Source organism: Citrus clementina, unplaced genomic scaffold (assembly GCF_000493195.1).
Source record: "Citrus clementina cultivar Clemenules unplaced genomic scaffold, Citrus_clementina_v1.0 scaffold_6, whole genome shotgun sequence".
Lineage (NCBI taxonomy): Eukaryota > Viridiplantae > Streptophyta > Magnoliopsida > Sapindales > Rutaceae > Citrus > Citrus x clementina.
In genome coordinates, this window is record NW_006262139.1 from 9,322,358 (window position 1) to 9,338,810 (window position 16,453).

General features: G+C 32.5%; 2 protein-coding genes across 11 annotated transcripts; one reads left to right on the top strand and one right to left on the bottom strand.

Moving 5' to 3' along the window:
• Positions 1–1,276: 1,276 nt before the first annotated feature.
• On the top strand, positions 1,277–4,104 carry LOC18039944 (protein FAR1-RELATED SEQUENCE 3). Of its 4 annotated transcripts, none has more exons than XM_024181715.1 (4): positions 1,277–1,414; positions 1,863–2,009; positions 2,471–2,563; positions 2,669–4,104. In XM_024181715.1, exons 3-4 carry the CDS (start codon positions 2,488–2,490, stop codon positions 3,277–3,279), a joined length of 687 nt encoding a protein of 228 aa, XP_024037483.1. In that variant the 5' UTR covers positions 1,277–1,414; positions 1,863–2,009; positions 2,471–2,487; the 3' UTR covers positions 3,280–4,104. The 4 variants fall into 4 exon arrangements, with proteins under 4 accessions (XP_024037483.1, XP_024037481.1, XP_024037484.1 ...); XM_024181713.1 differs by having other exon boundaries at positions 1,863–2,005; XM_024181716.1 differs by having other exon boundaries at positions 1,863–1,924.
• LOC18039284 (ycf20-like protein) lies at positions 3,645–8,167 on the bottom strand. Of its 7 annotated transcripts, XR_002904859.1 has the most exons (5): positions 6,559–7,864; positions 5,256–5,712; positions 4,538–4,581; positions 4,380–4,452; positions 3,645–4,170 (listed from the first exon to the last, which is right to left on the bottom strand). XR_002904859.1 is itself a non-coding variant. In XM_024181718.1 (4 exons), exons 2-3 carry the CDS (start codon positions 6,726–6,728, stop codon positions 5,271–5,273), a joined length of 612 nt encoding a protein of 203 aa, XP_024037486.1. In that variant the 5' UTR covers positions 6,729–6,753; positions 8,064–8,167; the 3' UTR covers positions 3,645–4,581; positions 5,256–5,270. The 7 variants fall into 7 exon arrangements, 4 of the variants coding, with proteins under 4 accessions (XP_024037486.1, XP_024037485.1, XP_024037487.1 ...); XR_002904858.1 differs by having other exon boundaries at positions 3,645–4,452; XR_002904857.1 differs by having other exon boundaries at positions 4,380–4,581.
• Positions 8,168–16,453: the final 8,286 nt, after the last annotated feature.

The following is a 16,453-nucleotide window of genomic DNA, read 5'->3' on the forward strand; positions in this document are numbered from 1 at the left end:
CGTAGCCGTGAATAATAAACATAAAAGGCCTTATCTAAAATCATCCATTAATATAATTTCTTTAGCTATCCCTTCAACTTTAACTAATTTCCTTCACACAAAGTACTTTCTACCTCACTCATTCTAGCCCGCTACCTTCCCCTGATCCAACACTTGGCGTTAATTTCCCTTGATGATGTGAGCATAAGTAGAGTAGCCAAAAACCCTTGAATTGGTATAATCTACAAGTTGTCCAAACTGAATTTTCTCTGGTTTCTTTGAATTAAGGGTTGTTGATATACATATTTATAACATGAATATCAATTAATATATGGTAATATTATTAAAAAGAAAATTAATATATATGTATTTAAAGTGTTAATCCTAAATTAATTATTCGTGTCATAAACATATTATTGTCTGTGAACCATTTCTGACATATTTAAGAATAGTATTGACATGTTTGTCATATTTTTAATTAATTTTTAAATTTTGTGGTATTAAGTGTAGAGACAGGTCAACATATTAGACACGTATAAAAATGTGTCATATTTATGTTAAGTTTTTTGACACGATTAATAAATATATTATATTTCTACTAATTTAAATTTGATACAACACAAATTAACATCCCATACTTTCAATAATTTTTATTATTTTTTTTCCACCTCAACAAAATTTCAGATCTACAATAACAAGGCCCATGGCCCATTGTCATTTTCACCTCAACGGTACTAAAGAGCCCCTTGGCCCAAAATTTATAGAAGTGCCAGATGGATATTTTTAGGAACAAGATGGGGTTATGTTTTCTTAAATAGCAGAGTCCAATTCCAGTCTCCCAACTGTTATTAGCCAAAAATAGAGAGTTATCCTTTTCACACCTCCTTAATATCCTTAGGACACTTTTTTTTTTTTAAATCATAGTTTTATTATTACTTGAAATTACGTAAGATAAATATGAATTTAATTAAACTAAAATATATTTATAAATCATGAACCCTAATTATATTTTAATCTTAATATTTGATATAATTAATTTTATAAATAAAATCAAAAATAATTTTTAACAATAAAAAAGTAAATTATCTATTAAAAATAATTCTCCTAGTAAAAAATATATTTTTAATCTAATTAATTTGTTCTAAATAAATTTAATGAAAATTGTAGTATAATTTCATGAAAGAAAGAGACATAAAAATAAAAATAAAATGTGGGGTTTCTTAAAGATTTCAAAGGGTGGTAGAAGCCTCTAAAATAAAATTGTCAATCAAACGGACGGTCCAGATCTACACAGAAAGTAGCACCGTATCTTACAAATTATACAGATACGAAAACACTTCTTCTCAATTTTCTCAGTAACCAAACGGAAATTTTGTCTCCCTCTCTCTCTTTAACGAGTTGATTGATTTTCTCCGCAAGAAAGTGAATCACCCAAGTGAGTTTTACAGCTTCCGTTAAGTTAATTTTCCAATTTTTTTTTAATCTGTGTATTCATTTTTTTCCCCTCTGAATGTATCAATTGATGTCAAATGTCGAATGCAACATTAATGTATATGATAGAGAAATTTTTTTTTTTTAATTTTCAAAAAAATTTAATTTTTTAAAAATATAATTCAATTTTCTTTACAATTGATCATTGCCATTGCGAGATGTGCCAGACATATAGCCTAAGGAGCTTGTATAATGTTCAAAAGGAAATTACACTTTTACATGAACAATAGATTGGATTCTCTTTTTCAGTTTTCAATTTGTTTATCTAAATGTTACAGAAATGTAAACCAAATATGTGCTAACTCTGATGTGAACTATTTGAACTCTGAAAGTCTGAAACTCTTATGCAATCCTAACAAATTCTGAAATTGATTGGATCCCGTGTTATGTAGGTGAAGAAAGTGTTAAATTCACAAGTTTTACCTACTAGGCCCCGCTGCAAGCTTAAGCGTCTGTATGATTTACAAAGTGATGCAATTCTTTGTTCAAAAAAGCAGGAGATATACAGCAGCTTAAGAAATGGGTTTCATTAAAAGTTTGTACGAATAATTTTTGGTTACCATTGTTTGATCGGAGTTTAAAATGTAGTAAGAAGGAAAAAAGAAATTATTTTTGTGGTTCTATGTGAGATTACATTGAAATCATGTATTAAAAAAAAATTCAAATTGTATTGTAGTTTGAATCAAGAATTAAACCCTCCAAGTTTTTTTTTTTTTTTTGGAAGGAAAGAAAAAAAAGAGAGTTATGTTTCACGCCACTGAAATCTTTCGCTGATTGTCTTGAGTTATTCATTTAATTTGGAAATTTATTGCTGGGTTTTTGTTAATTCTGTTGCTATTTTGTGTCATGTGGCAAGTTCCTAATTATGAACATTGTTTCATTTATCTCTACATCTTCTTCAAGAAATTATCTAAAAGAATTTTGATGTTCTTTTCGAAGGAAGAGGTATTTATTATGGAGATTTTAGTGGAAACAATAATTCGGAATTTTCTTGCTGCAGTGGATTCTAGGCATGGTATGGGCATTCAGCTTAAGCAAAATGATAAAGATGCTCAGGACAAGGTGTCTGATGATGCAAATGATAATGAGCAAGGTAATTGTGAGATGCTTCATTATACGGGCTATCCCACGTTATGTTGTTTTCTGTTTTCATAAGATTGTGTATAGAAAGTAATTGTGCAGAATATTTATGATGTAGAGGATTCTGTACTATATTCAGAGATTCAGCTTGAACAAAATTCTTATGAAATAATTGGTGGGACACATTTTATTACAACTGATAATGAGGCTCACCTTGGTAATGAAGGCATGGCAATTGGAAGTTCAGTTGAAATGGTCTCTCAGGTTGAGAAAAATGATAAAATGACTCATTCTTCTGGAGTGCAGTTAAATACAGTTTGTGGAGATGAACCATATGTGGGTCAGGAATTCGAATCAGTAGCTGCAGCACATGCATTTTATAATGCATATGGCATGCGTTTGGGTTTCATTACACGTATAAACTACCGTACTCGCTCTAAACGTGATGGATCCATTATTTCGCAATCCTTAGTATGTAATAAAGAGGGTTACAGAAAGCCTCCCAGCTCCAGGCACGAAGTGAAAAGTATTAGGCTGCGGCCTCCCACTCGAGTTGGTTGTAAAGCAATGATTTCAGTGAGGAAAATGAGCTTTGGAAAGTGGGTTGTTACAAAGTTTGTGAAGGAACATACTCATGCTCTGTCTACTACCCAGGGTCAGACGACAGTGCTTTATAGACAAATAGTGGTTAGTTCTTGTCCTTATACTTCTCGTTTAGTTTGTATCTGATAACTTCAAATTTGCCTTTGGGAATATTATCACATATGATATATGGGACTTGTCATGCTATCAGTAGTTACTTGAGAAGAAGTAAACTAATTTTATACTTGAGAACTGAGAAGAACTAAACTAATTTTATACATGAGAAGAAATAAACTAATTTTATATGCTTGGCTTGATCCTGATTCGGAGACTGAAGAACTTGCTGGCCTGTTTATCTGTCTGAGATCTGCTTGAGAATATCTACATTCACTTTAGTATGTAGATGTGAGAATGATGCTAGAAAAGGTTGAAATCTGTTTAGATGTGAGAATGATGCTGGAAAAGATTGAATCTCTTAAACATAACGAGCAATTATACTAGTAAAATAATTGTTTGAGGTGAGAGCTGAACTAATTTTCTTTTCTGTATCTATTATATTATCGGATTCTGTGGTTTTATTTTTATCCGATATAAAGGAATCTTTTAGAGCTGAGGATTTAAGGTAAATTACTTGGATGATCTCATGGTGTTCGATGTGGAAGCCATGCTTGCCTATGGTTGGTTTTCATCTTCCATCTTCTCATATTCCCAATGACCATGGACACTTCAAATAAAGCCCTTATATCTAGGAATTTCTCAAGGAATTCATTAGAATACATTTTCAGTTGCAGTAATGATACAAGGCATCTCGTGTAGTGGATCGAATCATAAATTCATTGAGACAACAGTTTAATTGGATTCATTTAACTTAATGATTTATTCTTCATCGACTTCCTTTTTGCCTTTTGCACCTTGTAGTCCGAAGATTGGAGAGTTGAAGAACTTACTCAACAGCTGATCATTGAGAGAAAACGGTCTGCTTCGCTTAGGAGATGTCTCGACCTTCTTTTCAATCACATTGAAGAGCACATACAGGACCTCTCAAAAAAAATCCAATACATAGTAGACAATGTAGATAAGATTGAATCTGAAGGGAAAATCCATCGGAATCCCAGATAGTCCAAACATTGAAATGCAAAATTAATCTATGAAGATTGGCATTTACGATTTGCTTGTATGCTTAATTGCATTTCACAGGATCCCAGATGATTAATTAGGCGTTTTGGATGAAGGGAATTGTCTTATACCAGTTGCTGCCTTGAATTGCTAAGGCGCCAATTGTAGTATGCCATGTCTGTGTATGAGGCAACAGTGGTGGTGCTGAAAGAATGGAGGCATAAATTCAGATTGATGCCATGTCTGTGTCTGAGGCAACAGTGGTGGTGCTGAAAGAATGGAGGCATACCTTCAGATTGATGCTGTCTGATACTGCACATTTCTCTACTCTTTCTACATAATTAGGAAGTTGCATAGAAGTTGTCAACATATATGTTCATGTCTTATGTATGAAATCGAAAAATAAGAGTGTTGATTCCAAATTAATATTTTGAATAAAATGGAAGTGCTTCATCTAGTTGAATACCTGACCATTGGATGGCAGAGTAGTCATTATTTCCCTATAAGCGCTATATTAATTACTATAATATGAACATGTCAAATGTAGCCAAGCGTTGAATGTGATTGATGCAACAAAACAATGTATCCTAAAAGTAAAACAAGGAAAGAGCAGAAACAGTTAGTTTAACACAATTCGGGAACCATCCCTTTCAGGTAAAGAGATGATGAGAAAGGTACCATGAAACATATCCCAAACTTGAAATCTAGCTTTAATACAATGGGATACCTTGTTGCATTTCTTTTACAGAGTTAAGATGCCATTCCCTTCATATAAACTAGCTAACAAGAGATGATGTCAAATGGACTCACATTTCATTGCATCTAGGAATCTGTGAGACAAGGCATCTTGGTGCAGCTTCATTCAATGAATGCTAAAGCAATTGCATATGAAAATGAATAGATTATGCAGGACCTAGTTTCTCTAACCTATCATTGAATTAGGTTACAGCAGCAGAGACATTACTAACATAAAGGAAAAGAATCTGAATCCTGGCTTGAGGACATACCTATTGCTAGGCTAATTAACTTCCCAGTTTAAAAGCATCCACAAAGAGGCCTAAGCACACACCGGCTTTCCAATAGTTCATCATCACCACAAAGGATTGCAGCCTCCCAGTTGACGACGGTGGCTTTTTGTACATAAGCATACCTATACCTTCAATGGCAGCAACTACAACACCTGCAACCAGTACATCCCAGTCACCTGTCTGTCCAAGGATCGTAGCTAGAGCATTTGCTGTGTAGAAACCCAATAGCAGGAGAAATATCTTCATTGGAAGGTTCTTTCTCGCTATGTTCAGCTTCTCCAGTAGCTGTCTACCACCTGCACTAACTATCCTTCCCAATCTAGTGCCACCAAGATCAGGACCATCACCATTGAGGCTCTCTTGTCCACCACTCCCAGATATTCCACCTGTGTCCAACGCAAATGCTATTTTCCAGCCATGTCTTCTCATCAGAAAACTATGTTAGCAAAAAGAACACAAATGCCAAGTTCAGAGGCAATCAACATCAACAAGCTAACACGTAAAGATTTAAAATATCTTGGACCATTTCAATCAATTCCATCTCAGAATGGGCGCATAACTACACAAACCATTGCAAGTTACCACAATAGAATAGAAATGAGGTCCCTAATTGAAATTATCCTCATTTATTTGGAGAAGTGTTCAAGACTCATTAAAATGCAATTGAAAAATCACATACAAAAATCTAAGCTGAAGTAACACAATCGGATCTGTATTTCGGAGGACTCCTGAATGCCAATTAAGACTTTGAAACAGACTGAACTAGTTCCAAATGATCAAAACAGATCTTGTGTCAGATAGGAATCTAACATTCTAAATTTCTAATATCACTGCCAGTTGAGCATACATAGAAAGAGCTCCACATAATATAGCAGAAAATTCAAAATTAGTATTGAGTCCACAACATTCTCCAAGATCAAAGCTTCTGGATAAAAACAAGAACAATATATATATGAACCTAAGAAAGAGCTTGAGAGAAATATGGCAATACATTCCAGCACAGAAAGGATGGGAACTGAACATAAATTGGAAAGTGCATGAGTAGTCCAGGCTATTCACAAAGGAAGATACTTTACCACAATAAAATTAAAAGAAAAGAGCTATATCACATTATTGTGCATACTAAAGAGAGAAACAGAACAATAGTTTAGTTCATATGCTGATGTTTGAGATCTGTGAAGAGAATTTTGAGTTCACTCTAATAAGACTAGCTCATGATCAGGGTTCCATGGGAAAATAGAAGACACTATACAATTAAAATTCTGATAAAGTTCAAAATTACCTCTTTCCGAGAAAACAAGCAGACTTTGAACCGATCTTTGAAGTCTGTCCACTTGTACTAGGTTCATTTTTCCACTTCTGGTTTGCACTAACTGCAAGCCTTATATAAGAACTTTCAAAGACATCTCTCTCTAGTATCAACAAACTTGAGTGCAATGGCAGTGCTCCCATTTGACGCCAGCTACAAGCATATAAACTTAGGAAACCAATACAATGAAATAGAAGTCAATACACCGCATTAAAAAGTAATAATATAGAAAATTTTACACCATTTTTTGTATGCAAACCCTCAATCTTACTAGTGCTTAAACCTGAACGCTTGTACAGATTGATAATTATGAGCCCATAATCAGTGAAACTCATGCTCGTTTTAAAATGTTCATCGGATCACCAATGCAAGATAGAGTTATAGCCCTAGATAACAATGCAAGAATAACTCGCAGGATCTTCATAATTGTGTTCTATGCATGATAACAGTTGACAATACCCTAATTCAAAAAATTTAGCATGGCAGTTACTGCAGAATTATGAATATACCCAGTGTGATGACAAACAAATTGATGAAGTTCAGGAACAAGCTACAATGCATTAGATTAAAATCATCCTATCAGTCCAAGTACTAAGCAACAGCACTAAAAGTTTAGAGTGTAACACCCTTATCATGTAAAAGATTCAAATTCCAGTTGAATGTAGCAAATGCTTCTCTCAACTAAAACAAACACCAGCAAAGCAGTATGTCGATCAAGTCCAAGCAGGCAAGTGTTTAACAGTTCCACATTTCATCCACAATCCCAGACTGCCCCCACAAACCATGGAATCCTAAAAAGAAAAAAAAAAAATCTTGCTCATTGTATTAACGATCGATTCTTTGTCTTTAGTTCTTTATAATAGGAACTAAGCACTACTCTGATTAATTACTATCACTACATGGTTGTTTTCTAAAAGCAAAAACAAGTTCGTCTAAGGAAAAGCCATGGCGATTGCCACATATGATGTAAAATTATCAGCTCATTTTTTTCGACAAAAAAATTATTTAGACTAAAACTTGAAACTGTATAAAGCAACTACTTCAACATGTAACCATCCTTTTAGAAACTAATTTCACAATTAAGATGAAAAATTATCAACAACCCAGATGGCCAAAAAAAAGAAAATGGTAGAAAATAAAATTCACGTCAAGCCTAAAATTGAACGTAAAAGACACTGATTCAATCAAGGCCGAATTGGTAAAAAAATAAAATAAAATAACAGAGCAAAAAGAAAACAAAGCTAAGCACTTTCATGTAATATCGATACCCGCATAAAGAAAGTCGGCCTATGAATTTAAAAAAGAGAATAAAAAAATAAGAAGAAATAATGATGAATGAAGATGCCATTAACATTCTATTAAGCTTCAATTTTTATTCTTGTTTTACATTTTTGTTCATGGAAAAGAGTATATACACAGAGAAATTCAAGAATATTACAAGAAAATGAAACAAAAATGAAGAAAATTGAAGCACTAACCTTGACAATTGAGATTTTGTTTATATGTACTGCCACCACATGCGCGCACACACGGAGATGAGTTAATAGGTGTGGTTCAGAGAGAAGCCTGCAGACCGCAGACGCCTAAAAATGAAATGAGATAATAAAATGTGGGTCCCTAACTTTCTTAAATCAGAATTTTGGACATAGATAATATCTTTCTTTAGGATAAATCTGCAACTGTGGTACCGTGCCACAGTTGCACCCAACCGTTGGATTTTCACTTATTTAAGTGGACCTCATTTATTTGAGTGGATTCAACGGCTGATGCAACTGTGGCACGGTACCACAGTTGCACTGTAGCCTTACCCCTTTCTTTATGAAGGTTTCCGTCGTCAAATTCCAATACAATTTTATTAGTAAAACCGATCATTTTTTTGTTCTCAAAAGATGGGTTTGGTTGGCTACAATGCCGGGATGGTGCGTGAGAGCCCGGCTGGCAGCCAAACAAAAGGGTAATTTTAAAAAATCTCCCCTGAAGCTTGAGGCTGTTGCAAATAAATGGCGAAAATAATTTTATTTGTAAAAAATCACTTACATTTTTGCTCCGTTTACTTACTATTTAGGTAGATGGGGGTATTATTGACATTTCAAAATATTACCAAATACTTTATAATTTTGTTGCCTAAGATGACTTGTCATTTAGATTTACGCTGCAGAAGGTTAAAGATGATGGTGAGAAGGAGAAAGATGATGGTCGTATAAAATCAGTGAAGGTATCGAGGATTAACATTCTGCCAAGCATTGGATATATTGACCACTCATACAAATGAAGTTCTGTCTTGTGTAAGTTTTTGCAGGTAAACAAAGAGGAGGATAACAAAATGAGAACGACAGCTGCAAATGTTGCTGCTCGCGCTGCTGTTGGGGGAGGTGACATGTTTTCGAAATGGCAACTTATGGCTGAGCAAGCCCGGCAGAAACGTGAGGGAGGAACGGATATGGCATCTGGTTCTCAGGCAGGAAAAGACACCAACCGCAAACCTCTTAACATCTGGACGGAATACAAAGGATAATCAAGATGCGGAGAAAAGAGGCCAAACCACTCCTAGTGCTTCTGGTAAGCATTAAACAAGTTTATCATTAGCCTGTCTAGAAATCTTTAGCTGTAAAGTTCCAGTCAATTTTATCTATCTTTGATCAGCACCCAGTGCAAATTTCTGATTCGGTGATGACTTCACTTGCCTGTCCAGAAATCTTTTGCTGCTAAACTGAGTTGGTTTTATATATCTTTGACCAGCACCCCAATGCAAAATTCTCATTAGGTGATGAGACCTGTTGTTGGTGACTTTTTTTTTTTAAAAAAAATTTGGATTTTCTAATGTGGAAGATGGATCTCATAATTGCTTGTTCATCATACATCTAGTTAATATGGATTAATAATTACAACACGAAACTTGATATGTATGGAAGCCTATAAAAAGCAGAAAGTGAAAAGCAGAAAGTGAGGATTAGGGGTAATATTGTTTTTTCAAAGTTAACAGTTAGTCAATAAAAATTTTAACTGACGGTAGGGGGCCTTTTACAAATAAAATGATTTTCGCCATCTATTTGCAACAACCTCAAACCTCAGGGGAGGTTTTTAAAAATTACCCCCAAACAAAACCGGTTGCACCTTTTTTTTAATTTAAGAAATTAAATTAAAATAATATATTAATTTAAAAATTATGGGAAAAATAATATTAATAGTAAAAATTAATAAATAGGAAATAAAAGAAAGATATAATGTTGTCAAAATCAAGAGAAAAAAATTATATAATAAAGGAGAAATATTTGTTTCATATATTTATCATATGTGATGTGTAGTATTTAAACTCAAAATTTTTATGTATTTTGTTATTTGTCTCAATTTTATTATTTTAAATACCCTAAAATGTTCTCCCCCCTTTCCTGTTTCATGTTTGATATCTTTGTTGCATATTTGATTACTTTTGTTGTATCTTTCATGTGAATTGTTGTATTTTGACATGGTTTTCATATTTAACATTATATGTTGCATGTTTAACCTCAGGTGTTGCATGTTTTTATGTAACCTTTTTACATGTAAATTTCTAATTGCATGTTGGACCTCTCTTGTTGTAGTTTCACTTGGATTGTTGCATATCTTGAATAAAGTCAAAAAATAAAAATTTTCCCGACCGTTTCATGTTTCACTCTATATTCCATATTTATCCTCCGTTGTTGCATCTTTCACATGAACGATTGCATGTTGATGTGATTATGATGTTTGATCTCAAGTGTTGCATGTTTTACGTGTAAATTTTATGTTGTATGTTTGACCACTTGTTGCATGTTTCACGTGGATTATCGCATGTCTTGAATAAAGTCAAAAAAATAAAAATTTTCTTGCCTATTTCATGTTTCATGTCCGTGTTGCATATTTGATCTTTGTCATTACATCTTTCACGTGAACTGTTGCATGTTGATGTGGTTCTTATGTTTAACCTCATTTGTTGCATATTTGACCCATAGGTGTTGTATGTTTTACGTGACCTTTTTACATGTAAATTTCAAGTTGTATGTTTAACATCACTTGTTGCATGTTTCACTTGGATTGTTGAATGTCTTGAATAAAGCTAAAAAATGAAAATTTTCCCACATGTTTCATTTTTCACATCCGTGTTGCATGTTTGACCTCCATTGTTACATCTTTCACGTGAACTATTGCATATTGACGTAGTTCTCATATTTAACCTCAGTTGTTGTATGTTTAACCTCAGGTGTTGCATGTTTGACACGACCTTTTTACATGTAAATTTCATGTTGCATGTTTGACCTCACTTGTTGCATGTTTCACTTGAATTGTTCGGTGTCTTGAATAAAGACAAAAATTGAAAATGGATGAGGAAGACGAAGTAATAGTGCATATAATTAATCACGAAGCCGGCTAGCCAGCTTATTTAACAATAAATCTAACGGTTAACCGCTTCCACTCTAGACACACCAAACAATGAAACAACTAACCAATTGATTTAAGGAATAATTAAACAGATAACCGCTTCCACTCCAGAGACACCCAACAATGAAACGGTTAGTCGGCTGATTTAACGAAGAATTAAGTGGTTTACCGTTTCCACTCCAGAAAACACCCAGAAAGGAAATGGTTAGCCAACTAATTTAACAAGGAATCAAGCAGTTAACTGCTTGCATTCTAGAAATAGCTAACAACGAAATAGTTAGTCGGATTGTTAAGCTAAAGAATTAAGCGGTTAACCGCTTCCACTCCAAAAATAGCTAAGTGTGAAATGGTTAGCTGGCTTGTTTGACAATGAATGAAGCGGTTAACTGATACAATGAATGTTTGATATTGATATTTAATGTATCACATTGCCTAACACATGTATAAAATATCATGTTGCATTTCAAAGTTTCTTGAATTCAAGTGATAATTTATAATCAAAATTATTTTTTTCGTTTCATATTCTTTTAATTATTAATTAAGTTTAATTAAGCCCCATCTATTAAGAAAAAAAATATAAAAATGTTGCATTAAAATTATTTGATAAATTAAGTGATCATTATTACTCCAAGTAATAATTTATCATTTTAATTATTATTTGTTTCATTATTTTGTAATTTGTTTAATTTTTCAAACGAAAATAACTATGGTGACAATTTTAAATTACCAAATAACTTTCGTGCAAGTGGTAATTTATAAATTTTTTATTTTAAAGATCAAATAATACGTATAGCACTTTAATTATTTTGGATTAATTTCATCATAGCTTGTAAATGAAACCCATAAACAAAGGCATCTCAAACTTTATAATTACAAAAAAAAAAAAATGTGTAAAGAAGAGAATTGACGGAGGAACGCCATACATGAATTAATTTTAATCATCATCTTCCACTATATATGTCATGAGCAATGGAGGCTTTCCCTCCCCATTACCATTACAAAAAAGTTGTCGACCTGTGTCACACCCCCATCCAAGAAGTGAGCTAAAAAGTATGAAACTCCAAAGCATTGTCTAAGCATAGCACACAAACTACTTCCATCATCTCCATTGACAACATACCTAAAAAAATCCAGGTATACGCTATTAGCCCATACACTTTTAAGCATAATAATTCTCATCACATCTCATTTATTCAAGAGGCCATGAAAACATGCTCAAAGATTTCAAAAGAAAATTGAAAATTAAACACATAAGAATCAATCTCAAGAATCCATTAAGTTCGCAATCAAGCGAAAACAATGTCAATCTCTTATTTATAAAACCAAACTTCAAACTCTATAATTTTATTCATTGAATAACAAATAATGTACATATAAAATTCATGGAAATCTGTAGAAACCTTTGGGACTATTTTAGAGCATGTAATAAGGATAGGCCTTGTTCAATAATCCCTTTTTATTGTGTTTATTTTTTAGAGTGGGAGTGAGCAGCGTTGATTTCTCCCACTTAGTGTTTATTTGCAAATTTTAAAGGGGGAGTGAGAATCTCACTTTGTGGGCCCCACTTAAATTTGGAGTGGGCAGTGGGATTCCTACTCCCATAGGGGAGGTAGAAGTGGGAATTCACTCCTCTCTCTTCCCTTTTTACCCTTATATTTAATAAAATAAAATAAATAATATCATATTTATTTAAATAATAATATTATTTTATTTTATAAATTACATTTATTAAAAATAATGATATTAAATATATTTAAGTATAATATTATTATATTTAGTTAAAAATAATAACTTACATTGATTCTAAATTAAAATTACTTAAAAATAATATTATTATACTCATAGAGAATTAATAATATTACTATATACTATCTTTATTTGAAAATATAATATTATTATATTTATTTAAAAATAATAGTATTATATTTATTTAATATTAGTAATTAATAATAATAAATATTTTATTCTAAGAAAATATCAATTTTGTACAATATTAATAATAATAATGTTTCATTTGTCTTGCTGTTATTAATAATTTTTTATTTACACAATTAAAATTAAAAGTAATAAAAATTTTGATTTACATAATTAAGAATATTAATAATTATTATTAATTTACAAATATAATAAAATAAATATTTTATTTTTCAAATATATTTTTTATTAATTTTGTAATTAAAAACTATAATTATTTAAATACGGGTAAAACTGTAATTTGAGACCATTTGCTCCCAATCCAAGATAATTTATGGTTATTTTTATAATCAAATGCTATTGATGCCAATGTGCAAGTGTACACAACAAGTAATAAAGTGATGAATATTCAAGATCGTCTCCACAGACATTGATGTCACTAGAAATGCTACAGCAATCACAATAGTGCAATCTAACTTAAGTCTGAAGTTAACAAATGTAAAGCAGGTTCTATTGAAATTGATAATTGCGAGAGAATAAAATAAAACAATTCAGTAATGAAATAAATTAAATTAAATTGCGTCTAAAAATCAATTGAGAATATGGTAGTTGAATGATCAAACTCTCTTTAGGGGTTGACTGCTTTTCATCAAGTTAACACTAGTTGTTACAACAATTGCTACAGTGCTGGGCATAATTATTCTGCATCCTCAGCTGTCGCGTGTTAGAACTCTCACACCCTCAAGTATATTAGCAATGACCAGTTATCATTCTACCTGTGGCATGGCCTTATGGACCTTTATTCTCTCCACCCTACAAAGTGAGTACTTATATCTAGTTTGTCACAAATCTTAACTTCAAGTATAGCCCTTATGGGATTCAAGATAACTTAATCCAGGAAACTTAAAGTAAGATCAAGTATTACTCTAATAATATCCGCTAAGACATGCCATTTTGCGGCTCTATCTTAACTTGAACTATTAAATGGGTGGTCAACCGAAATAACAATTATAATAATAGCTACTAGAGTAAAATGCTACAGCAATGACATAGCAACTCATAAGAACAGTCAAGAACCCATTAGATTGTTTGTCACTCAACTACAAGTAAATCTAGTTCATATTCTGAAAAAGAAAAACAAACTTCAACATATTGTTCACGGGATACATTAGATCAGTTAAAGACAGAAGAAAGGTATAAGTTGAGAATGGCAAAAAGTAAATCCAAATAACTCTGTGGGATTTTTCAATGCTGCTGAAGCCGTCCTCTTGAATTCTGATCTTCTTCTTCTTTTCCTCTCTAATGTGTTTAATGATAATTCCTTGCCTCCGTTTTATATGGGGCGCGCCTTCTTTTATAACTAAAAACTAGGGTAAACAAAAGCCTTGGGCGTGCATGAGCTAAATTAGGAAACTGCAGATCGCAATTCTGCAGCTGACCCGCGCTAAGTTTTCTCCCTCAGTGCTCTAGGATTGCTATAACAATGGTTGCTCTAACAACAGCTATAACATTGCACTGTTCTCGATTGTGCTTTACTTCTTTTGTGGTCATCTTCTTTCCTCCTCTTACTAGTCTAATATCTCAGCATCTCTTCATGAATTATAAACTTCTGAAAACCTACAATTATGCACATGTTTTGAGCACAAATTACTTTAATTCAAGTAAAACTTATTAAGACTCAACTAAAATAAATGTTTATGCACAATATAACCAAAATATAATAAAAACACATCATTTACTCTCTAAGTGATCTCGATTTAAGTGTAGAATTGCTGTAATAACTCTCATTTCATAGAGTTATCAACAATGTAAACACATAAATTGGATTCTGGTTTTAATTCCATATTCTCATTCCAATGTAAGTAAACAACTTACGCCCACTCTTCTTCACACTCTTAATCTCAAGATTCCCACTCTAATCCAAAATGTAAACACATAAATTAGATTCTAGTTTTAATTCCATATCTAATTCCAATGTAAGTAAACAACTTACTCACACTCTTCTTCACACTCTTAATCTCAGGATTCCGACTCCAATCCAAAATGTAAATACTAACTTAAATTATTAGTTTGGTTTAACTACTATACAAATTTGTAGATATAATCTAGACATGCAAAGCACCTAGAATATAATGTTTTAGCTCAATTTAGTTTCATTTATCATTGTTTATATGACTCATACAAGGTTATAGAAAACTGGTTTATTGACAGGAAACACCGACAACCTAAGCTTATGATTTTCTTTAAAAATCCAATACTATTCAAAATATTATGAAAACTTTCATAATATTATTAGACACATAAACACAACATATAACATTTGCAAGCCATTTGGAGAACTCTATAGTAGGGTTCTCATAGGATTGAAGAAAACAAATCAAAACTACCTTTTTAATTCACACAGAAACAACTGAGCTTTGGCGATTTATTAAAATTAAAATACTCAATATATTGGGATGAAAATTTCCCGAGCATAATTACACATATGACTCTATTAACATATTAAAATTTCACGACATTCTAATATCATTAAACTAATGTTTCATAAGATCAAACACAAGAGAACAGTTTTGTCAAGGGGTTTACGACTAAAGCAGTAGAGTATGAAAAAAAAAATTACAAGAAGTTCAATTACCATAGAACTTTCCACATTTTAAATAGATATATTGAAGTTTAATATCTCAAATTCGTTTATAACACTAAACATGGTACATACACGGTTTCTGATAAATTCCAACAGCAACTGACCATTTTGAAAAATCCATTAAAATCAACTATTACTTCAATTCACTCTAAAATTTCCGGACTCGAAATATACAATTCAGCTTTTAATACTCAAAATTTCAAGTGAATCAAGCATCATTTAGTCATATTTCGAAACAATCATAGTTATGATAACAATCCAACAATCTTTAAATTTTCTGCAGAATCAATAAACCATTTATCATCTTTTCACTTCAATAATCAATTTTCTAGCAAAATTAGACATGTAAAACCAACAATGACCTTACTTTTCAGTTTTGAAATTACAAAACATCAATTGCACAAAGTTATCTACCTAAATCACAAGCTTTAACTTCCTAATCTCTTAATAAAGCTTTGTCTCACCTTCGCAAGTATTAACCTCAGCCTTGACATTACCAAAAAGCATATCCAAAACCTAAAAGATCAAAGAAATGATAGTCAATCACACTTCCATTAGACAAAGTCATAAGAGATTACTTAAAACTTAAGGCATTTTACCTCCTAACGAACAGCTCAACTCCAAACTTCTAATTTGTAGCACTACATAATTGAAACATGTAAACATCGATCAACAAATAAACCAAAAAAAAATGCTAACAGCTTCAATTAAAAATAAAAGCTGGTGATTATATAGCCTCAATATATAGCACTAAGTCATTAAGCAGCAGCATACGATGGTGTGTCTCCATAAAGCCGCACAATTCATCCCTCCGCGGCCCTTTCCCCGCTCCCTGGCGGGTCCATGGTGCCCAGGAGACTCCGCGCCGGCAGTCGAAACCCGCTAATGCAAGCAAAAGTGAAGGGGTCGGCC

Coding starts and splice junctions, on each gene's coding strand:
- LOC18039284 (XM_024181718.1), bottom strand. CDS start 6,728: ATGGGAGCACTGCCATTGCACTCAAGTTTGTTGATACTAGAGAGAGAT. Junction 5,713..6,558: donor GCTTGTTTTCTCGGAAAGAG/GTAATTTTGAAC, acceptor TTGCTAACATAG/TTTTCTGATGAGAAGACATG.
- LOC18039944 (XM_024181713.1), top strand. Junction 2,564..2,668: donor TGCAAATGATAATGAGCAAG/GTAATTGTGAGA, acceptor TTTATGATGTAG/AGGATTCTGTACTATATTCA.